We start from the raw sequence: 25,286 nt of genomic DNA on the forward strand, positions 1-25,286 counted from the left end.
ATCGACAAAGAACAGCGGAAAACATTTTTAGTGAATCACTTTAACTGACAGGTAAGCGAGTTAGTTATAAATGCTTAAAGGCTTAGCTAAATAAAGGTATACCTAGATAATAAAATGAGTTATAAATGAGATTAATTAGAAAGTTCGGTACCTAAGCACTTAAGCGGTATCGCCGTGAGCCATTGTCATGTGCTCAAGAGGAGTGTCCATAAAAAGTCGTTATAGGTAATAATGTCTCTACGATTAAAATTATGCAGCTTTTTTCTTCCTTTCAACCTGAAAATGTTCTCAAGGTAGGTATGGTTTTGACTTGATCAAACTTCTTGGTTGACTCTTTATATTTCCCAGAAATTGAAGCTACAATCTCGTGATAATGTTCAAGAGGTAAAGACGTATAATATTATGACATCCCAAGTAAATTAGGAGACATCAAATACAAGACAAAACGAAGGCAAACAAGAGTAAACAGTGCATGTGTGCCAGAACGTTACATCCCTGTCACGGGCGATACGAAGTTAATTCTCAATATAAATCCTTTGTTTTTCTTCGCAAGTTACAAGTTTCAAACTGAGATAAAGTCTCAACAACATCTCTCGGTCACATCCGACGAACAAGAAAGCAGTAAAATATAACTGTCTCTCTTCAACTTGCGTGCCTACGGCTAACTGTTACGGTACAGCGCTGAAACTGCCCATGTTAGGTGTCTGCTCAAGCTTAAAGCAACCTTATTGGAATACTAACACGATAGAAAATACAGTGTAGTGTAATAGGTAGTTAAGACAGCAGCACACTTGGCTTGGAAACGCGATGCTAGATTAAAGCGTAAACAAGTCCCTCAGATATAGACACATGTATCGGCTGGCATCCACTGCGAGCAAGGCTGGAGATAACTTTACATCCGATCATATGAACTTTACATCCGACTCCGACCATTTAACATGTCTTGAATTAGAGACTAGAGACACTCTCAAGAACATTATTTTCAGTACTTTGCAAAAAAGCCTCCAAAAAGTAAAATATTTAAAACATGTTTGTTTACATTCAAGTAGTTGTGCAAGCAAAAAGTTATTTATTATGTTCAATATTTGCAGATGTTCTATTTTAACAACTGTTGGCGATCCAAACAGTTCGTAAAAGTTGAAAAACAGCATAATATCCATAGCCCCACTTGCGGCACCAGCACTAACAACTTGAGGAGTGTATCCGCGGCAAAAGTGGCGTTAGTCATTACACGCGCCGCCAGTGCCGCGGCCCGCTCCTTGCAATTAAATAATAATTAATTAAATAATTCGGCAACTGGTGCTAACAAATGGCGATACAAATATGTCCGTCAGACACAATGACTTCCCTGGAGAGTATTATTCAAAAACGTGGTGGATGCTAGAGTCACCAATTGACAAATTGGTCTTCCAATCGTGACTCCGGATTAGGTTTACTAAGGAACACGAAAATGCAAAAGAAAACATATTTTATGAAATCAATAACTAAATAATTAAACAGAGTAAGATGGTTGGTATCATTTCCCGTCCCGAATTTCCGATCAAATATCAAGAGTTGTCCGGGTTGTCCCCAAACATCTGAATACGATGTCAAGGAAGAATAGGGACACCTGGTAACGCTAGTCGATTATTAAGAAGAAAAATTAGAAAATGTCTTTATATTTTAAGAACAGCCACAGCCATTGATTGAAATGTTTACATGATGTGATTCCATAATAAATAGGTAGGTATACTAACCCAGAAAGTCAATAAAAGGAAAATTACCAACTATAAATAATAATATATTCTAGAAAACTCCATCGGTAAATGCATACAGCTTATAATGCAGTTAGGACGCGGCTGGCAACGGGCTATCAAGGTCTCCGCATAAACGAATGTAGAACAGTAGGACCGTATTGGCGTGACTATTTTATTTGTGGCCCTCTATATTGACATTTATAATAGTTTTTATTAGAAGAGTTGCTTTGTTTTTTAGCTTCGATTCGATTTTAGATTATTATCGTCCAGTCTTAGTCCACTGCTAGACTTATACCTTAACCAAGGAGCATCACAGAGCTTCCGTTTCTTTCATAGATCTGCTAACATCTCCTAAAGGTCATCAGTCCATCGAGTTGGGGAGCGTCCTACCTAACTTTCCTGGGATTTGCATCAATATCTCGTATCCCAATATTAACAATAGAAAGAATCCCAAATGGTTTCTATACTTTAGTGACTCGAACTTTTTAATTTCCAAGAGTCTTGAGAAGAAGAAGAAGTCTTGAGTTTTGAAATACAGAGTGAACCTACTCTATCGTGCTTCCATTAAGGCAAATATACAATTACATTACACACAACATGATGTCTAACGTATAGTTAGTTCCGAAGCACTAGGAGGATGGATTTGCATCCTTCTGCTTTGTGCTGTGAGTCGAGGTTGGCTTGTGGAGCAGGGCCAGCTCAGCCAGCGTCACGTAGTCTCACGTGGCTGGTCTGGTCTAGATAATAGCCCTTGTTGTCAGCCGGGCGCTCGAGGTTCAAGTATGGCCGCTGTGATGATCGTTTCAGCTGCTCTGGTAACGGTTTGTGATTGTTATTTTGCATGGAAATTAAAGGCTGCTTTCAGAAGTTAGAACCGGTTGAAGTCTTTGCAGCTCTACTTCTTCTTGCTTGTTATTGAATGGTATAGGTACGGAACTACGGATCTATACTCAATAGGCTTGACTTGAGTTTAGTTTCATAATATAGGTCGTGGAGCATAGTCTGACTGAAAAAAAGATACAACCCACAAAAAATGATCTGTAAAAACGAATGGATGCTTGCTCAGATAAAAACAGCAAGATATTAAAACCAATTTAATAATGTGCACCATAATGGAATTGAAATACCTACCTATGTACATTTAATTGCCTCCCAACTTGAGTCATATTGACTGTAAAATAAATTCAAATTGACAGCGACTAATTGGCTATGCAAATGCGTCTGCTCCATCAAAGAATGTCTTGACATGGTAATGAATGGTGCCGTGTTTAATTAATAGCGATGACTAATTTAGGGATGTAATAATACCAGTAATGTCATGAATTACTTTGCTTTAGATCATTCAATGTATAATTTAGATCTTCCATTTAACTTCATTTCTATTTCATATTTTCATCTTGTCCAGCAAAATTAAGCGGTATAAAAGGATTACTGATAAGATTTATTTTAACATGGTAGAGAGTGTGAGGAGTGAGCTGAGTGCGCGGGTCAATTTTTTTACTATAAGCCAAACTATAGGTGTCACTTGTGCCAGTGATATATCTATATTTCTAATCGGTAGAATATTGATACTTAAGGAAAGGTCTTCCCAAGCAATCACGGTAGAGTTATTATTGCTCTATGCATTATACATATATCTATCATATCTCTTGCATTGTTGATTAACAAACCAGTAAGGAAACTGAAACCCCGCTCTGACCTGTGGCCTTCAGAGCCACTTTAATATTAATGGTAAGATGAACATAAGTGTAGTGGTTGGCGCTCCGGACTGCAAAGCGGTTCGACTCCCGGGGGAGGCAAATGTTTGTGTGGCGAGCATGTCGCTTACGGACTCTTGAATTTTTTTAATGTACCCCAAGCGGGACATTTTAATGGTAATCGATCTTGAAAGATGACTTATGACTAAACCTCAACGAGTCTTGCGATCTTACGGCCATCCATAATATTTATAATAATAGCTGCTCAACCGCAACTATGTAACTAGCATGATTGAAATAATCCAATTTACAGCCTATAGCCGTATAAAGAATGCTGCAGCACAGAATGGGCATTCAGCCGCTAATCACTGACACTTCCTTGGTTTTTCTCGACAAAGCTGACGGCGGTATGTTGGGTCATGTTCGCGTTACGATTACGACAGTAGCGCTTTGTAAGGACGGCTGGTGTAATGTGTGTAGGTACCTACGATCTAAGCGCTACTTGTGTCGCAGCAATGGACTAAAAGAAACAGCCAGCACATTTCTTTTTCAGAAATAGTAGTAGACAGCGTGATTGTAAGTGAGATGGAAAGATGGATGGGGTCACTGACAGTCACCCCGGTGCTTCTGTCCCGTCAACGAGGTGGATGGTAAACAGTGTTTCATCGACCCCGGTAGTCATAGTCTTAGCGTTTAACAGAGTGGATGGCACCCATCAAGTGTCAGTCACCCCGGTATATCGTTTAACGGGACGGATGGAACAAAATCAAGTATCAACCACCCCGGCATCGCGGCATTTCCCCGGTAAACTCCTCGTGATGGGAGGGCGAAGGTGCAAGTTAGGAGGTCTTATCATTATCTTATAGTGACGTTTCTTAAATAACCCACACTATTTTTAAAACAGAAATTTTGTTTCAAGTGAGCTGGTGTATCCACTTGGACTGTGCCTCGTGTAGTGTTACCGGGCAGCCTTGGCGGCGTGATTCACAGACGGACCGACGCCCGCCTTTGTTTACAAGCCGCCGAGTCTAGAAAACTGATGTCCTACAATATTCTGCGTCCGATGCAGTTCGCCTCGATACGCTTCGTAAACTCTTAGTCGTTTTTTCATTTGACCCAGTTTCAGATGAATAAGTTGTATGCGCGTCTTTTCATTTTACTTTTGAGAAATGCGTTCGATCATGTCACAGCTAAAATGTACACCTAGGTGCATGACCTACAAGATTTTTGGTGAAACTACTATACATTATATCAATTCATTTATGAAGCATTGAATTATTCTCAAACACACAAGCAGCAGACGCGCCAAGCCGGCTGTGTGCCGGGGCTTAATGTTTTTTCTATCGATGACCGAACACCATCATTACGGGCGAGTTATCTGCGATCGAATTTTTGCCTCCCATTGTGAGCTCATACACTTGCGATCAAAATTACTCTTTGATGTTTATTGGTGAAATTACTGCCCATAAAATAGTTAATATTATCATCATCATCATTTCAGCCATAGGACGTCCACTGCTGAACATAAGCTTCCCCCAATGATTTCCATGTTGATCGATTGGTAGCGGCCCTGCGTCCAGCACCTTCCTGCTACCTTTATGATGTCGTCGGTCCACCTTGTTGGTGGACGTTCCACCACGCTGCGTTTTCCGGCCGTCAGTTTACCTAATTCCAATAAAATAGTAAATAAGTTTAGTTTTAATATACATATTACCTACTCGATAAAAGCATATTAAATGACATGTAAGTTTATTATGTTTGCGGATACGTGGTGTTAGCTGGATCCAAACCTACCCAAAGTTTATGTTAGTATCCGGTTATCTGGTACGCGAATCAACACTAGTGCAGCAGCTATATTAATATCCCATTAATATTTAAACGAAAAACAAGTGGTGCTCGTATTATTTGCTCGTCAGTACATTTTATTTAAAATAAGGCCGAGCCTCGGTGATGTCATGGCGCAAAAAACGGTGAAAAAAGACCGACACTTCTGCACCTCCATGAATTCTTAATAACTTACGTTATATCTTATAGGTATTACATATTTTAAGCTTGAGCTACTGTTTCACTCGTGTAATTACTATACTATAAATAAGTATACCTAGTTGTAAATCAGGTTTATTCTTTTGACATTGATAGGTACGATACGATGTAGGAGGAGTGTAGTTGTAGGATTAAACTTATGACAAAAATCGTTACTGGCTAATCTTATGTATGACTGTATGAGAAAAAACCAGTCAAAAACGTTTTAAAAAGCCTCAGAAATGATTAGTTTTTGAAAAAAAAAAATAGACAATTATAAAAAGTTACATAATATATTATTACAAACATTAAATTGCTTATCATAACAACACGTGACACATACAGAGTTCCAACTCCATTGCACCACTTCTTGAAGCAAATGCAGACGTGGTAGCGCACGTAGAGCGAGATGCCGCGGTGGAAGGGGGTGAGGGAGGCGTGCGGGGAGATCAGGCAGATGTCCTTCTTGAACTTCCTCAGGGGGATCTCCATGGCTGCGAACCTAAGGATCAATCAAATGAAGGCTGATCTTAGTCAGATCTTCGTTCGGAACAAAAATATGACCGATTTTTGAGTGGGGATTACAGTTGAGGGTATATTCAGATGCGAGTCGCAAGACATCATAATCATCATCACCTGATCAGGCATCGTACTTTGAAATACGAGCTAACCAGTATAAAACATACCTAATATGAACCAATGGATGTTTACTAGAGATGAGACGTATTTACTAGAACAGATCCACACACTAGGTATTTTACTGTACTAAGCGGCACCTATTCCAATTTTTTAAATACTTGATCCACCTAGTATTTTATAAATTACACGATTTCCGACCCTATCATTAAAGTAATAGAGGTTATTATTGCGTAATCCGTAGTCGTGTATTACGCGTACCTAGTATTTCTCGCTAAGCTTATGTGCGAACGTAGAGATTCACTCCGTCTCTGTCTGACCAAACAAATTTGAGCGCGACGAAGCAAACGCACACAAACATAGTCAAACCATATTCATGTAAATAAGAAAAAATATGTAAATATTTTTATGAAATTGATATCTTTTAAATACGACAACTTTTAAGTTGACAGTCCTAAGCCTGTTGAAGTATGAAGGGGGGAATTATTATTCAATTTCAAATTGCATTATTCATACTACAGTTGTATCTTTTAAAAAAAAATTTTATTTTAAAGTCATATTACGTGGATTAGTCCGCACTAGTCGCGTCAAGTATGCTAAATTACTACGTACTAGGTGGAATAGGTATTTGGATCGAGTATAATAAATACTAGTAATAGGTGCACCTAGTATCAAATTTACCTAGTATAACCCATCTCTAATGTTTACCTGTGGGCCGCGAAAGACCTGGGCGCGCCCCAGCTCATGCGCGGCCACCAGGCGCGGCAGCCGCGCTGCGTGTACACCGTGCCCACGTCCAGGAAGCGCTTGAAGCAGCCCCCCGTGAACGGCCCGTAGAACTGGCTGATCAAGCCGGGCGCGTACCTGTGCGTGGGACCTCCACTGTAATATTGAAACGGTTTTTTTCTATTGGCTATATGAAATTTGTTTTCGTGGCAATGTGCGCGGAAAAATCTGGCCAGCGTCCGCGCTCGGAAGTCCTGCGTTTCGAACATGTCGTGGCACAGGGGGCTCCGGGGGATCCTCGACTGGTTGAGGCCGCACCAGAAGCAGCGCGCCACCCGCGGCCCCTGGTAGGGGCTGAGCCAGCTGAGAAACGATTTTCGGCTATCATTTGTCTGTGATGCCACTTTCGGCTGTCGATGAGTCGATGGATTCGGCCATCGAGTTATGAAAGGCAATTTTGGAAGTTGTGTGGTAGTAGTCAGGTTGACCGCTTCGTGGTTTCGTTGCTGGGAGTATTCCTCGGGATTCACATTGGTCCATTCCTCTTGATCGTCCTGGTCGTGGTAATATTCGAACTCTTCATTTTCTTCGTTCTCTTCATCTTCGATTAATTCCTGTCGCCTGCGTTTAGCGTACTTCTCAAGTATTGGGAGTTCCTGGAGGAGGTGCTGGTAGGTGGCGTCGTCCAGGGAGTCGAGCACGCTGAGGTCGTCGCGGGCCACGTACTCGTGCGGGTTCTTGAAGCGCGTCACGAGGAAGTTGTGGACGCTGCGGAGAGTCGCCGCTACAATAACAACGTAAAAAAACTTGGTACAATTCATTTCTGAAACGCATAATGACTGATGACACTGATCAGTATTGACGTTAAATCCGCTGTCATGTCGTTACGTCAGAAGATGACATAAAAGTAAAATAGGTCGTAATCAAGATATAGACCCAATAATTTAATTTAGACCTCGACATATTCATAATACAGAGATAATAAAAATAAATGTACTTAGTTACCTACCTTCATCATCATCATCATTATTTCAGCCACAGGACGTCCACTACTGAACATAGGCCTCCCCCAATGACTTCCACATCGCACGGTTGGTAGCGGTCTGCATCCAGCGCCTTCCTGCCACCTTATCTACTATATAAAAATAAGTCGGGTTTTCCTCCCTGACGCTATAACTCCAGAACGCACGAACCGATTTCCACGGTTTTGCATTCGTTGGAAAGGTCTCGGGCTCCGTGAGGTTTATAGCAAAGAAAATTCGGGAAAAGGGGGTAAAACGGGATCCACGCGTACGAAGTCGCGGGCGGCCGCTAGTTTGTTCTAAAAACTTTGATTTTGGGGGAATCTAGCCACACTTAATCCCATATTAAGATAGTTCCAACTTTACACCCAGACACCCGGATACCTAAGGGTGTAATTATGTGAATAATTTTGGAAATGGCATTGGGTAATGGTAAATATTAACCCTAACGAGATTTGAACCCGCACCCGCAGCTGATGTCAACTTAGAGCAGAATTGCTCAAAACTGAAAAAAAAAGACTTAACTTTTCAAAATATGTATGTATGTATATGTCAACGTGAAATTGTGAACTCTGTCAGTTTATAATATAACGCGTTAGATTGTATACTAACAGTGGGTTAGGTCAGGTTAGATTGTAATTTAACTACGTAAGATTATAATCTGACGGAATTCACAATTTTACGGTGACATATACATACCTAGGTATTTAGTAGACTTGAGAATATAATTCTGTTGATAGGTCCCATACGCTATAGCAAGCAGCGCATAGCCACAGGCACATCAAGATTCACACAACATTAGCATCTTATACCGTTCTAATAAGGGCGATTTTGCAACAAAAATCTATATAATGTGTAGTCTGATGCGCTGCTGACTGTACCTACAATAAGAGTCATTACTAATTGGTCACAGTCGATTACATACAATGTTCGCCCATACAATTAGCTTGTATTGAATTCACTTATGATTGGATGGGTTAGATTATCAGCAATTACGGGTATTATACCTTTATTCACAATGGGACATGATTTTAATCGATTTCCTATTTAGGTGCAGCCATAATACATATAAAACAGTATGATACGATTTACGGGCACAGAGTTTTATAAAAAGCTAAATCGGTATTTGCGAGAAAATTCAAAATTTTAAGACATTTCTCGATCGCAATAATACTTTGAACTTAGGTATTGGTATTACCGACATAAAAATGTTAACTTTTTCATTGTTTATTCAATAATATTTTGTAGTAATATTAATTCAAAACAATATGTGAAAAATAAATTCATCCTTGAAATAATTATCACTTGTATTGATCATTTGATTCACCTGTTTGAACAATAAATTACTTTGTTGCAATGTTTCAATGCTTTGTGGAAACTAACGACAAAGAAAACCATGATTTATTGCTGAAAGGTGCGCTGTAGACATTAATTTCAGTGCGCATTAATGAGCTATGTGGCAGATAATGACTTGCGAAGTAATTTGTTTTCAGTGTTCAAGGATTCAGGGTTATTGATCCTTTGTTATTTGGTGACATTCTTTACTTTACTGTAGTAACTAACTGATTCTGTGACTTTGTACGCGTGGAAATCTTATTCAAGAGTGGAGCTTCAAAAGTGTACGAATTACCTTACCCTTTCCAATGAAGATATCTCGTTTCCTTTTAACTAAGTATGTGCAGTTGGAAATTCATCCTCATTATAATTGTGCTTAGGGGCAATACAAGTTGCATTGAGTGAAAACTTCAACAGGCTACCTAATAAGTAAATACTGAAGTTATATTCGATTGGCGAAAATCGGGGATAGAGTAAGCGAGTAAGGTATATTAGGGTCCTATTGGCACTAATGGGGTACAAAAACGGTCTCGAAACGTGGTCCCAGTTTGTTATGTTTCAGAAGAGAAACTTTTGTAAGTGAAACTACCGGAAAGCAAGCAATGCCGACACTTCACTCTTATCAGTTATGACTGAGCACGGGGAACTGATAACGGATTGTTCCTTACGGGGAATAGACAAGCATCCTCTCCGGAATTAGTGTGTACACACTATGCGACTTTTCAAAAATTACAATTTTTATATAAAACATTTTTAATATTTAGTAGGTGTTGTGATAAGTCGATAGCGAGTTATCGTCGTCCGTGACCTTTGCAACATTGCGAGTTTGTAATAAGCATTATTATTATCGCAGTGACGTTTGATCCCAGCGGGATTCGAAACCGCAACCGCTGACGTAGTAAGCTGCTAAGCGAACCTCAAGCCGGTCTCCATAATTTAATCATTAAATTAACAGAATTTCTGATATGACTCAAGGTATCTCACTCTGCAGACACACAGAAAGCAAACGTACAAGATAAATCAAAAAGGGTTTGTTTGCTCGCGTGTTTGCTCGACCCACCTGCGCCTGCGATGGCCACGGAGACACTTGAGTCATCAGGGATTACTTAATTTACGCCTCTTAATAAATACAAATGAATTGACTGCAATGTGTATAAAGCTAAAAATACTCACCCTTTAATTGCTTTAAGGCCCTTCACATCGTTGTAAAATTGTTCTACTTACACCGGTAAAATGTTTTGTTCAATAGTTCTGAGCTAAAATTGAAACTACATAGTGCCTACGTTTCTTCATATAAATGTTACGGTTAAAGTGATATAATATGTGAAAATTATGAATAATCGCCGGTTATTATGAATAATTACCACATTTTGGTAAATGTGATTAATATAAGATCATTTATATGTGTATAAAACTAAATAGGCGGCTTAGGGGTGGCCCAAGGGCCACCCTCGCCGCCGCACCTTAACCTATTTTTCACTTTAAATCAAAACAATGTGTTATAGGTATTATGGTAAAGTAATGTTACGCAAGAAACAGTCCAAACTCATTTTTACCAAATTATATTAATATATGATATCAACAAAACGTTTAAAGTGTGAGGCTGTACATGAGCGCTGTACGCGAGCCGGTGTTCTCTTTTATGATATTCGTTAGTACTAAAGATACATTAAGAAATAATCACTGATAAAATAATGTGATTAATTTATCACTTTTACCTCGCTTGTCGGTAATTATTCATAATAACCGGCGATTATTCATAATTTTCAATTTATCACATTGACCGTAACATAAATACTGTAAAAGAATCCGCAGCTTCTTGTGCCACCCAATTTTTCATACAGCATACCCGAAGAATATCCCATTTAAACCACCTGAAGTGTCATGTAATCAAGTGCTCTCTTTCTACCCCGTTGGGAGCGAGGAAGACGAAGCACGCCCCCGGGTGTCATTTGGCTAAGTCCGCAGCCGACTCGTTCCGGATGATTCTGGTTTTTAGTATTAATGATGAACTTTCTTTGTAAAATAAAACGAAGACTTTCAAGACGCCATAGCTCACTTTTATTTTCTGCACACAACTGACAGACAGGCAGTGTTGCCAACTTCGTATTACAGATTATACATATTTTAACACCCCCTTCAATGTTAAAATCATAAGCATTTGTAACATTGCAATGGGTATTTATAATAGACTACTTTAATAAGTCATACAATTTTAAATGCTTTCCTTTTACCTTTTAAACATTATACAATATTAAATGAACTTTAGATTTTATTTAACTTATACAATACTATTCAGTTTAGATGAACTTTCAATTAATTTTACATTTTATTTTTACTTATTTGTTGTTTACATTATTACATAATTTTTACTTATTTACTGTTTATACATTATTTTACTTATTTACTTGGTTACACAATATTCAACTTAGATGTAAAATAGTTATGTTTAATCTCACATAGTGGTTTTGTAAATATATCTGATACATTATGTTCAGTTGGTACATATGTAATGTTAATTTTATGATTTCTAACTGCATCTTTAATATAATGATATTTAATGTCAATGTGTTTTGTTCTTTTACCATTTTCCCTATTGGTTATTATTTTTATAGCACTCTGATTATCAATCAAAAGCAAGGATTCAAAATTATGACTGTAGAAGTTATTCAAAATACCTTTTAGATAGATGAGCTCTGTTGTGGCTGAAGCTGCTGCTATGTACTCGGCCTCTGCAGATGATAGTGAAACGGTACATTGTTTTTTTGATGACCAAGATATTAAATTCTTACCAAAATAAGTTGCAGATCCACTCACACTTTTGCGGTCAGTTTTGTCACTTCCCCAGTCTGCATCTGTGTATGTTATTAGCTGTATTGGTTTGTCAGTCCTGAAATATGTAAGTCCTTTATTAATAGTGTTTTTTAGGTATCTTAAAATTCTTTTCGCTGCTTTCCAGTGCTGTGATGTAGGTTTATCCAGGTATCTACTCAAGAAAGAAGTTGCATAGGTGATATCGGGTCTACTTGTCACCGAAAGGTAAGTAAGGCTTCCAATTAGTTCTCTATAAGGTACATTTACTATCTCCTCCTCTTCTGTAGTTATAGGTTCTTTCTCCATAGGTGTTTTTACTGCTTTGCTGTCCTCCATTCCAAATTTCTTCAGTATTTTCCTTATCAGTTTTTCTTGTTTTATACATATAGTATCATTACTTCTGTGTATTTCCATTCCTAAATATTCTTTTATATCTCCCAAATCTTTTGCTTTGAATTCTGTCTGTAGTTTTTCTTTTATCTCTTCAAAATTCCCCATTAATAAGAAATCATCAACGAAAATTAGTGCCCAAGTTCCAGGTTTAAAGTATAGACAAACATCATATTTAGATTGCTCAAAGTTATTTTCAATAAAGAAGTTGTGAACTCTCTCATTCCAGCATCTCGGCGCTTCTTTCAATCCGTAAAGTGCTTTTCTCAGTTTCAATACTTTTCCTTTTTCTTCTTTTATTCCTTCTGGGTATTTTATAAATATTTCTTTTTCCAGGTTTCCATTTAAAAAAGCTGTAGGTATGTCCATCTGTCTTATTGGTTTATTCTCTTGTAGTGATATACTTAACAATAATCTCACAGTAGACATTCTAGCAACTGGTGCATAAACATCATAGGTATTATTTTCTTGATAGCCTTTAGCTACTAATCTAGCTTTCTTTGTTCCATCTGACTTTTGCTTGAAGATCCATCTAGTGTCAATAGCTTTATGTCCATCCGGTAGAATAGAAGATTCCCAGGTTTGTAGTTTTTTGTGAGCATCTAGTTCTTTCTTTATTGCTTCTGTCCATTCTGGATTTTTAATAGCTTCTTTGTAGGTAATTGGTTCTGTGTCAACAAAGGTGTTCAAACAATATGCTATGTTAGATTCACTACTTTCATAATCACTTTCATTATTATTATCATATGTCTCATAGTCTTTTAGGTAGTTAGGTCTTCTAATCGTTCTTTGTGGTCTTACCTGTGGGTTTCTTTCAGTATTCTGCCTTTGTTCATTTTTATCCGATCTATCTTTTAGTCCAATTGTGTCACATCCTGTATTTGAGTCGTCTTCATTGTTGTCACATCCTGTATTCATGTCATTTTCATTTTCTTCACCATAAGTATATCTTTGTTCCTTTTTTGTCTCTTCATTTATTGGTTTGTACTTAATGTCTTCCTCATCAAATCTCACATCTCTTGATATTACTATCTTGTTTTCTTTTGGATTCCACAGTCGATAACCATTAGGGGCATAACCCACTAATCTCATTTCGTGAGCTCTTTCTTCAAATTTATTTCCTTTGGGTAGTTGAATAGCCCAAGCTTTGCTTCCAAAAACACGCAGTCTACTCAGGTCTAGAGATCCAAACATGACTTCTGCTGGTATCTGAAAATTAATAGCTGATGAGGGACATCTGTTAAGTTGGTAAGCTGAAGCAAGTATGGCCTCTCCCCATAAATGTTTTGGAAGATTTGTCTCTAAAATTTGAGTTCTCGCTTTGTTGTAGAGAGTCCTGTTCATCCTTTCAGAAACTCCATTTTGTTGGGGTGAGTAGGGGCGAGTATATTCAATATTTATTCCTTTCTCTATACAAAAAGATTCTATGACTTTATTCTTAAATTCACCTCCATTGTCGCAACGTATTCTTTTTACTCTAGTGTCTTGCTGATTTTCAATGTTTTTAATATATTTAATTAAGTTATTAGTCGCTTCATCTTTACTTTTTAATAGATAAACTACTACAAAATGTGAAAAATCATCAACAATTACCTGATAGTATAGTTCTTCATTAATCCCTTTTATGTTCACAGGTCCAGCTACATCAGTATGAAGAAGTTCACCAATGTGTGATGACCTCGGCTTCGGAGTGTGTGGAAATGGCTGACGAGTCGACTTACCCATCATACATGGTCCACATGGCTTGTTGGAGACAGGAAGCTGCATGATATTCAAACTGTGCCTGTTAACATGACCTAATCTGTTGTGCCATAAAAATCCTTTGCTGATACCACAAAAATTGTTTTCTGAAAATAAAGATGCTTTTAGAACAAATAGTTTTCCTTTACAATACCCTGTAATACAATCATTTGAATAGTTTTTGCGAATCTTTACTTCATTTTTAGTAAACTGAACATTACAATCTTTTTGCACAATCTTTTTGACTGAAATTAGGTTAAATGATAAGTTATCAACTATAAGAGCATTCAAAGTTAATTTATGACCGCTACACTTTAATGTTATTGTCCCTTTTTTCTTGGCAATCACGTAGTCTCCATTTGCAATATATATCTTCATTTCTGGTTCAATTTCAGTAATGTCGCTCATATACTGCATATACTTTTGTTGAATGAGATGTTCCGTGCATCCTGAGTCGATGATCCATTCTATGTTTTCTTTTTCTTCAAATATGTTGCATTGGTTCTCGGTTCCAGATAAGAATGTAAATTCTCGTTGATCTTCCTCTGTAGTTGCAGCATGACTTTGACTCTGATGATACCCTCTGCCTCGGCTACGACCTCTATAACCTCTTCCTCTATAATTACCACTTGTTGTTCTCGCTGCATTGGATCGACATTCAAAGCTCTTGTGGCCTTCCTTTTTACATTTGTAGCATATTATTGCATTGGTTTTGAATGCCATCTGGTGGGGTTGCTGGTTCTGTTCATCCTGTCCTGCACTCCTCAGTTCCTCATCCAGTAATCTTCCTTTCACAAAATCTAATGTTAACTTTTCATTCATAGTTTCCAGTGCCGTTACCAGAGTGTTGTATTTTTCAGTAAGTCCCAACAAAAGATAGGTAATTTTCTCCTCTTCATCAAGTTTCTTGTCTGCATTCTCTAATTCTCTGATTATTGACTCGAATTTCAGGAAATATTCCTCCAATTTCTCGTTGTTTTGCAGTTTTAAGGTTAGCAACTTTTTCCTTATATGAATTCGGCTTACGATGGATTTTCTCTCGAAAATAGAACACAAAATGGCAAACATTTCTTTTGTTGTTTTTGCATCTTTCACCAGATCTAAGTGTTTGTCGGTGATGCACTGTACGATAATGGATTTCGCTCGCGAATCACTCTTTTTATCTACCTCGTCATCGTCCAAGGTGTCGATCAATTGCCTTTCTTCTAGCAAACATCTAATTCGGAATTTCCAATGACCGAAATTGTCCGCAGACAATTGCGGAAGCGATATATTTGAGGTGCCCATAACCTTTTAGTATTAATGATGAACTTTCTTTGTAAAATAAAACGAAGACTTTCAAGACGCCATAGCTCACTTTTATTTTCTGCACACAACTGACAGACAGGCAGTGTTGCCAACTTCGTATTACAGATTATACATATTTTAACACTGGTTACAACTGGTATAGGGTTGCCATTGAAGTAACAGTATTCTATTTAGTAAAAATGTATGTGTAATCAATGTTACTCGTACGATATTGCCTCGAAAACCTTGAATTATCCATTATTTCAACCAGAGGACATCCATTGCTGAACATTAGCCTCAGCCAATGGTTTCCACATCGCACGGCCTGTATGTGCCTTCCTGCTACCTCCATAAGGCCGTCAACAACATACGAATGTTAGACAAATACAGAATAAAGCCCTAATTTACGTAAATCGATGCTATCGAGTACCACCAGTCATTCTTAAAAAAAATCCTTTGAATATGTAAGACTTGTTGTTGAAAACTTTGACTAGCCTCTTACTGCCATCTTTTGCGACATCAAAAGTAATGGGTGCCAACCCTAACCGGATTAGTGTTTTATCTAGTGAACGCAGGCGACTTTATTTCCATTCGTAAGTCGCAGAATTAGACGGTATTAGTACACAAATTACTTGGGGTGGTAGTATCGTGCTGACGCGTAGAGACTAGAGAGCCTCTACTTTGTATCTAGTTTTCTTTATTAAAAGGAAGTAGGTGAGCTTGAGTGCTTTGTCATGATAGGCCTTACGTTTCGTGAGTTAGGTTTTATCAGAATCATGGTAGGTATTTCAGTAAAGTAAAGATTATCAGTATTTCAACATTTGTCCTTGTTTTCTTGCAGTGCAGTGAAAAGGGAACTTATTTTGTTTAATTAATGAATTGTCATCCGCGAGCGATCATCTCAACGATTTATAAAGGAAGCTGGCTAAATGACCGATGACACGTAATTCTGCAGCGTGCGTGCGCGCATACTGGCTTTCGAATTAAATTGATGGAGGCAGGCTTGATAACGCCGGGTAAGGCTCGGTGCACACAAGTAGGCTTCTGGGGTGGTTTTTCGGTTTGCTTTATCTGGGCTGGCTTGATTTTATTGTTATACATATACCTACTTATGTCTAAGAATGTAAGGCTATAATTAGTTTGAAATATGTTAGTGTATACTTATGCACATTTCATAAAGTAATTAAAGTAAACAAAGACTACTTATATTATCAAAAACACCATGAATTCTCTTTGATTCTTTCTTACTTTGTGTATTCCTCAACAAATAAACAAGTTAAATTATAGGACTGAAATCAATAAAAGTAATCCCAAAAAGAAAGCAACCGAAACCAAACGACCCTAACAGCATCAAACCCAAATTGTAGTCCTACAAAAGGTACAAATAAGAAAATTACAAAAAGGAGAGCCTGCCCGCGCCCTAACCGAAGATAAATGATAAAGTCAGAGCTATTAATTCCGCGGACGAACGAATAAAAAAGGAAAGGTAAAAAAGGAAAAGAAAAAAGATGGACCGATCGCTACCGCGCTGCGCGGGCGCTGGCGGTGTTTGGGCGTCATTTTAGTGCTGATTTTCATATTTTACAATAGCTTTCCGCCCGCGGCTTCGCCCGCGTGGAATTTTGTTTGTTAAATTTTCCTGAATTTTCTTTGCTATAAACCTTACGGAGCCCGAGACCTTTCCAACGAATGCAAAACTGTGGAAATCGGTTCGTGCGTTCTGGAGTTATAGCGTCAGGAAGGAAAACCCAACTGAAATGAAAAACATCAAGTTATGAAGTGGAAAATAAAAATTAAGATAAAAATTTTTAAAAAATATTGTTACTTATGTAATTGAAATTGGTGTCTTTTTTAAGAACATAATGGCGTAAGTTGATAGATGTTTTGATAAAACAAATGCACCACAATCTTATAATCTGCAATCTAGAACGTAATAAAGAAATGTTGTTAAGAAATTGACTCTCTGAAACAACTTTGCAAAAATGTTCTTTCCTTTTAGAATCGTTGCATAAATGATACGACATCCCGAACCTTTTGACCCCTGTCTCGCAATCTTCCAAAATTACACCTACATGTTATTTTCGTGGTCTTTGCTTGAATATTTTATCCTTAAAATGTCTTAAAACGCACTCGATTTATAAATAAAATCGCTGTAATGTCCTTTTGATATACATCTTAAGGCCTTATAAAAAGTAATATCTTTCAAAAATAGCTTTTATCAATGTGTGAATAAAAATACTCGTAATATATTGTCAGTCACAGACACGCGCGATATGGCTAACTCATAAATATATGCTTTTAATATCGCCACAACTTTTAGGGCGTAATAAAATATATTTATTGCGTACATGAGACCAGTTTTCCGGATCTCATTCAAAATGGTTGCTATGGTAGTTTTTGTAGAAATGATTTCAATCGTTGTAGCCATATTTTCTACGGAATTTCGGAAGTTCGTTCCTAAGGAAAACTGTCAAGGATCTTGTAGAGCAGCCTCTTAACTAAATCCCAAAATTCCACGTTATCGTTATTTCTATTTTCAGCTTGTGCTTTTAATCAATTTTTTGTTTCAGTAGTTGTTAGAAGTCTTAGTAATACGAATGACGGTTTCAGCAGATTCTAGACAGAAAGAAGCAAGTAAATGAACTATTTTACTGTATCATGAAGATTTATACACAAGGACTATAGTCGGAAATGTCGGAAACACAACTCCCAAAACACACATTACAAGCCCACCACTAATGCAGCCGCATCATATATCTCTGAGAATATATGCCCACTATGCATATTATGTATGTACAGTTCTCACCAAAAATATATGCAGATAGTGAAACTGATATGACTGGATTTGTTGCGGTGCTTAAATTCTATCTTGCCAATTAATGTTGATGTAGCGCGAAGTGAAGAATTTTTTAATTGTTAGATACAATATTTCTATGCAGTACGTACCTAGTTTTATGTAAACCAGTATTCTGAACCTAACTGCATCTAATAGCCTTCCTCGTAAGACTGCCGCAACCTCCTCACGAAACTAGAAACAAGAACTGTGTTTTAGGCGATGCTATTGTTACAGCAACGCTTTCATGTGGCCGACTGTACATGCACAAGCACAATAACAATTTTTCATCGCGGGCCCATAATCGTAAACTATGAACGAAAAACGACCAGATGGTTCCGTATGTGAAACTTGAACCGGGTAAGAGCAAGAAAATGACAGAATGTATGCAAGAGTTTAGTAAACTACTAGATAGTATTACTATCGCGTGGGCTGGGCGATCCAGTGGCAGGCATTAGTTTTAGTAGGCAGTACTTTAGTTATCAGATACAAATCTTAATATAAAAATATCCGTCTATTATAAAACATTGCGAGGTTTCTACCTATCTGTAAGTCGATGGGACCATGGCTATTACAATGATGATGTCAGACTTTATAAGTAGACTAGACTATTCATGATAAGATCTAACATGACTCAATGAAACTTGTCGTGTTGATTATTTATGAACACTAACTTTAAAAAGATCTATTTCACCTATAATCAAGAGTATAAAAATAAAGTTACTTCTATCTTTGATGTAGGGTTCTTCTGCTACTAGGTGATTGTTATGTGTACAAGAATATGTATTTTACTTCGGCCCTTACCAATTATTGTACCCACCAAAACACTATAACTCACGGCTTATTATACTGTGGCACAAAAACCACGCACGCGCATAAAAATTCATTAGACAATATTTTAGAAAGACTGATGCGTCCCTAAGAGGAGACGGTTATCGCCGGGGCCAACTCGCCCGGCCCTTTGGTTCGTGCAAGCGTTTCTATTCTATACGCTTTCTTCTATCGCTAACGACAAATAGTTGGTAACTAATATTTCAGTAACTACGAGCACAAATGTAGAGGCGATTATTGATTAAAAATGTTAGCGTTATTTAGTGAATTTTAAGATCTAAATCCTTTGAAATTGTAACAAGATGAATGGACTAGGTGGATCGACGATTATAAAGGTAGCAGGAAGGCGCTGGATGCAGGCCGCTACCAACTGGGCGATGTGGAAATCATTGGGGGGAGAACTATGTTCAGCAGTGGATGTCCTGTGGCTGAAATGATGATGATGATGATGATGACATTCAACATGATCATTTCAGCTAAGAACTAAGACTAAGATGAGTCAGTAAATAAAAAGAAAATAGAGTATTGTTCGCAATAAAGTTTAACTCTATGTATAGTTTCGTCTTTTTTTCTACTACCACTGTCGATTGTAGAAAGCCTCACACTTATGGCCGCTCAACCGGTATGTTTCATCTCTTTTGTGCACAGTGTGTGTGAGTGAGACAGGCACAGGGAGTGGTCGGGACCGGGAATAATCTTGTCCAGGGCATAAAGTTTATAGTGACATGCGATAAGGTTATGTTTGGACCTTTAGTGGTTTTTTATTTGTGGGCTAGCTACATGGTTTTGTGTTTTCGGAGAGGGAATATGGAGAAAAGGAGGCTAAGTTTGGACGTGAAACGTTCTTTATGAATAAAATTGTTTTTATAGTTTGTCCTTTGACTGTTGGTGGGGTATTCATATTTTTATGAAAACGCACGTTGAGCTAAGTCATAATATTATGTATATTCAATAATGAAATTATGGTAGGGTGCTCATAATATTTTAAAGAAAATGTTGTCTGCGAATCAGTAAGTGACAACGTTCATAGCTGAACATAGGCCTTCTCAGTTACTTTTACCAGAAATTATTATTTGGAAAACATTCATTTTCACCTGAGCCCAAAGATTAACTGATACAGTCACCAGGTCATATTTCTTTGTATTGTCAAGTTGTAAGTCAAACTGTTTGTACTGTGAAAGAAAACTGTCCAAATTAAATAAAAATATTTTTCTTTAAGATTTTTCATACAGTTACAAACTTATCGTATCCTCTTGTCTATGGTTCTGCTAGATAATTCTAATAACATTATACAAGAGACCATCTTTCGTCATATGTTCATTTTATGTTCTTTTCGTGGAAAATTTGTGTAGTTCACGACTCGCAATCCTGCACAAGTGTTTACCACTGCCTCTCTCTCTAGAACAAAGATATACCTCGCCTCAAAGGAAATCAATTGGAACTCGTTTAGAATTCAAGTACTATCCTATCCCGTTTTCAAGTATCAATGTTTGTGAAAACTGGCTTTGACAGCTGTTTAGATAGAGACGCATATACCCTGCTCCTATACACCAGACAAGGATGCTTGATTAGAACGTCTCTGTATTCCTAAGGTACTAGTTCCAAATTCTTGGAATCAATTTGCACTGTTATGACTTTGGTTTTAGAGTATACATTTGTGTGGATATTGTGAGAGCATATACGGTGTTCGATACGCCCAATGATCGCTTGGAAACCAGTGGAACCGGTCGTGTGGAGGCTTGCCGCCGGTTCGCAGGGCTGTCCACTATTATTATGGAGATTCGCTAATTTTTTGCTCATTAAAACGATTATCAATACTTCCTTGATTGGAGGCGAGAATTAGTAGGCATTTGAAACTTTAAGTGGTAATTGAAATGAAATTTTGATGGATGGCAAAAAATGTACGCAAATTCAGAGAATTAAATAACTATTACTTAAGAAGTTATTATAAATGGACGCACTAAAATAGTCATTTGCTGTAAATGATGTGGTCGATGTATCTTAGGCCTAAAACACACGTGAAACTTCAATTATTCTAGTTAATTTTAAGTTTGATTTTACTTTCCAGAATTCCAGATGCCAATGCGTTGAGATTGAAATAAGTTGCAATACTCTTTCATCTTATCATTTTACACATAACGTGAAAACAAGAATATTCACGATCAACTTAAGTTCTAGCTAATTCATTGTGTATTTCAGGAAACTTTTCCATACATCCAGCTTCACCCAGCCCCTGTCAACCCTAATGCTTGCTACCGACTTACGCCGTTTCTGTACAAGGCAATGAGTTGCCGACTCGTTCTGAATATGTATGCGTCTGTACACACACACACACACGCCGTACAGCGCTGTTTGTTCGTTAAGACGCGGCCCGAGGCGGTAGTTCATATTTCGGGTATTTTAAGTTTTAGTTATGGTTATTACATCGCTTCTTGTGATGCGGAAAAAAGAACTCTATTTTTTAATAAATTTAATTGGGACCTGTCTTGATGTAGATGTAATTTATGCGTGGATGAGATCTTATCGTGAATGGTAGCTCGAGATGCTGTTTACAATTGTGCTGCCTTATTATTGTGAAGAAATGCCCACGAATGATATACGGTAATGTTTGGAATAAGCCGAATATTCTCATGAAAACCGTAAATATGTTCGATGGAGCAATAAGATGACCTCGTATGACGACAGATTGAACTGAGATTATAAAAAATAAGGATTGAATCATTTATAACAATGACTAACTGCGGTAACTCAGGCTTTCAGCCTTTTTATCAAGCCTACTGAGGATATATCAATAAATTAAAGTTTTGTACAAGACTGGGACAGAAACTGACTGAAAAATTCTATTCCGAGTTCTGATTCTATGAAGAGTTCTAGATAAAAAAAGCCTTTCTATAAGAATGCTATTTTTTGTTTAAAAATGCAAATGTGTAGCGAAAAATCTTTGTGATACTCGTATGTTGAAAGTGAGACCCAAATTCATTCCTTTGGGGTCCTTTATTTACGAACGGGATCCTCTAATACAAACGTCTCTTATTCGCATTTTTATTGCTTTTAAGGTACAGGAAAAGAACATTAATTGTACGTAATATATTTTTTGCTGTAAACCAGTACGGAGCCAATAAATCGACATCGCGCTCGGTAAACGGTACGGACAACTGTGCATTTTTTGTTTATGTAAATAAATAAGAAATAAAGACGTTGTTCATTCAATACGTTTTTAAATGTTTGTATCGATGTGAAGTGTGAGCGTTATAGAAATGGAAACAATACCAAAAAATATCGTATAGTTTCCAAATATTTAGCTTTGGGTTACTTGGAGAGAACATAACTTCAACAATCAATCAATTTCTGATCACTTCAATATTCTGAAATAAATTCAGTTGGTCGTAAAAACCTTATTTTTATCCAGCGTGTAAGTAAATAAAGGAAACACAATACAAAGAGTGTTTTCTGTCAAGAGAGTCGAAGTCTGTAAAAACTATACCTTTACACTGTATCAAACAACACTGTAATAAAACCTGTATGAAAAAGTAGTAACCTTATTAACAATGTTCATCTACATTCTGAAAACAAAAACAGTTTCAGGTTCTCCGTCAATTCAATTAAGTACACCAAACTCTAAAAACCTTCAAGTCTTTTGTTTCAGTTTTTCTTTAAATACAAAAGAACTATTGAATTCAATTACAGCCTGGGAACAATAGAGCCTCCTAGCCTTTAGGGCCTGACAACATCCTGTGACAAGACAGGCTCCTATCCCGTCGCAGAGCTTGTACAGAATTATGCTATACAGTCGCCTTCGAAAATGTATGTGCATTTTAATTTGGGAGACAAGTTTTGACGTAATGATGATGATAGTAATAAAAAATTTTGGCCTTTTTTGGAAAGTGTAAGGCCCTGTAAGGGGCAAGTTAGCAAAAACCTAAAAGTCAACTTAAATCGTGGTTTTAGTTATATCTTTTTTCCCGGAAATTAAGTTCAAACGTTTTTTAGTTATTACTTTTTTCACCTAATTTTTCTTTGGAGCAATACTTTAACATAATTACTATTAGTTTTTTTTTATCACTTCAACAATATTATTGGATGGTTTAAGAAAATTCAGTATTTAAAAATTTTTACTAACAATTTTCCACTTCATTAAAGTGCATCAAAATAACGGAGTCTCAATAAAAAGGGTACGTGGTAGAAATCCTGTAGGAAAGGGCTTTTCATGATGGTAAGTTAGGGTCAGAAAAACGTCATAGACTTTTTCAAGACGATTGTCCTGACAGTGCATAATGACTTCTCGGCAAGACTGTATCATACGAGTAAGAATACGAGCTCATAAGACATGGAAGATTGAGTAGGGCCACTTCTTACATGGTAATTAACTTTTATCTTACAGTATTGATAGGTACTTTTCTTTGCCATCATAATCCAATTACCTCACTGTTATAAAGATAAAAGATAGATAAAGATAAAAGATCATTTATTCACCGAGACAAGGTAATACAACAAGGTAGATATTACAATAGTTATACAGTTCAGCTTATCTCACCAGCAAGCTAGTGTGTGATTATTACATTTTTTTTATTGACCCATGCATAGTTAAAAAAAATCAGAACTTTCCAACTACAAACAAAGAACAGATAAATTATTTGAATTACAATATGTCAATAAAGATAATGTCAGTAAATATACGTCAGTTATTCGAATACAGTCAAGATTAATTTTAATTAATGTCAGATTATAAGTCTAGTGCTTAACCAATCAGTGCCTGAAGTATGAGAGTGGCACGGGAGGATGTTTTGGGACGTCAAACATCAGCCAGACTCCCAAGTCTAAGCTTCAGATTTGTATGCTTATCACGTCATAATCGCTCCTATACCTCAGAAACTGAGTTAAGTGCGAGACTTTAGTTATTTTTTCATACTTATCACTCTGGGTACTTCAGTGAGGTTTCTTATTCTCCCTCCACTGTGGGACTGGTTTGAGCCTCCCTCTTTTTTCCTCAGGCAGAGGACCAGTTCCCGCTTCCTCCCATTGAGGGCCATATGTTTTGTTTGAAGGCGCGTCGAATCGGTAAGTTTGTAACTCATAAAAAAGAGTTTAACATCCGTTACAGGCTTTACGTTAATGTATAGGTAGTAGCAAGAGACTGTTGTAAAAATAAACCAATATCTTAATGGGCCTCATATTTATTTATCATTTCATCTCATAAAAAGAAAAAAGTTTATTATTCACATGGAAAGATTCAGAACTAGATTTCCAGGTGCTAAATTAAAATAATAGAGTAATTTTTTTCAAAGGAAAATAGGTCAAAAGTAATTTTCCTAATTTCCTAAAAAACAGACTTATTGAAATCATAACAAAAGAAAATTCAACAAAGTTCTAATTGGGACATTATTATAATGTCTTCAAAAGAACTTTTCCGAAATAAAATTTCCCAGTAAAAATAATAGCTATTACATATAATGAAATCACCTTTAACTTTCTTCAATCATATCAAATCCCTATCCCACGCACCATGTGGCTGCCACTGGACATTGGCATCGGTATTATCTCAGAGTCTGGACATGACACGCCGGACCTTAGGGCATTCGAACCCATCTAACTTGGAAGTTAAACTAGATAAGTTTGCGACTTTTTGCAATCCTTTATTTATTGTTTTAGTTCCATGGCGCCGCTGGGCAGGGCGGGCCGTCTGTTGCAGGGGCTGCAAACAGGACAATGGACATTGGACATGTTGCGGACAAGGTACACAGGGTGTAGAGAGGTTGGGGAGAACTTCACACTTCACTTGGGACAGTGAGTGAGGTAACACCATGCCTCTGACAGAGAAAATACAGCGTTACAAATGTTTGAAAAACTCATCATTATTAAATTGTATTTTTCATTTTTATTGTTTGACCTAATTTAATGTCCTAATGAATAAATAATCAAACTCAAAAGCTTTTGTTCAATATAAGATTTTATAAATATTTTTGTTCAGTACTTTTTGTACAGTACACGTCCCAAATATAGCTTGCCCTACCACCACTTCGGTACAATACATGGGTTGGTGCTGAGAAGAATCGTCTTTGTTGAATAATAAACAAAACCATAAATTAAGCACAGCATAAATAAACTAAATGGTAGGTTGATTTAGGAGAGCTTTTAGGTAGGTAAAGGAATATCTCCTGAATCTGCTGAATTTCCGAATGGTCGGATATTCTCAGAAACTATTCCGACTCCATTTAAT

At 37.2% G+C, this 25,286-nt stretch overlaps 1 protein-coding gene and 1 long non-coding RNA gene across 2 annotated transcripts; one reads left to right on the forward strand and one right to left on the reverse strand.

The window, feature by feature from the left end:
• Nucleotides 1–2,493: 2,493 nt before the first annotated feature.
• Nucleotides 2,494–7,656, reverse strand: LOC135078581 (uncharacterized). Its single transcript, XM_063973110.1, has 3 exons — nucleotides 6,800–7,656; nucleotides 5,763–5,957; nucleotides 2,494–2,548 (listed from the first exon to the last, which is right to left on the reverse strand). Exons 1-3 carry the CDS (start codon nucleotides 7,636–7,638, stop codon nucleotides 2,494–2,496), a joined length of 1,089 nt encoding a protein of 362 aa, XP_063829180.1. The 5' UTR covers nucleotides 7,639–7,656.
• A 13,736-nt stretch (nucleotides 7,657–21,392) lies between these two features.
• LOC135078631 (uncharacterized) lies at nucleotides 21,393–24,964 on the forward strand. Its single transcript, XR_010258650.1, has 3 exons — nucleotides 21,393–21,464; nucleotides 24,061–24,127; nucleotides 24,719–24,964. It is a non-coding gene; the product is annotated as an uncharacterized LOC135078631 (long non-coding RNA).
• The last annotated feature ends 322 nt before the right edge of the window (nucleotides 24,965–25,286 follow it).

Source organism: Ostrinia nubilalis, chromosome 15 (assembly GCF_963855985.1).
Source record: "Ostrinia nubilalis chromosome 15, ilOstNubi1.1, whole genome shotgun sequence".
In the NCBI taxonomy this organism is placed as follows: domain Eukaryota; kingdom Metazoa; phylum Arthropoda; class Insecta; order Lepidoptera; family Crambidae; genus Ostrinia; species Ostrinia nubilalis.

Coding starts and splice junctions, on each gene's coding strand:
- LOC135078581 (XM_063973110.1), bottom strand. CDS start 7,638: ATGAATTGTACCAAGTTTTTTTACGTTGTTATTGTAGCGGCGACTCTC. Junction 5,958..6,799: donor AGGTCTTTCGCGGCCCACAG/GTAAACATTAGA, acceptor ATTGATCCTTAG/GTTCGCAGCCATGGAGATCC. Junction 2,549..5,762: donor GTTATGATAAGCAATTTAAT/GTTTGTAATAAT, acceptor AACCGTTACCAG/AGCAGCTGAAACGATCATCA.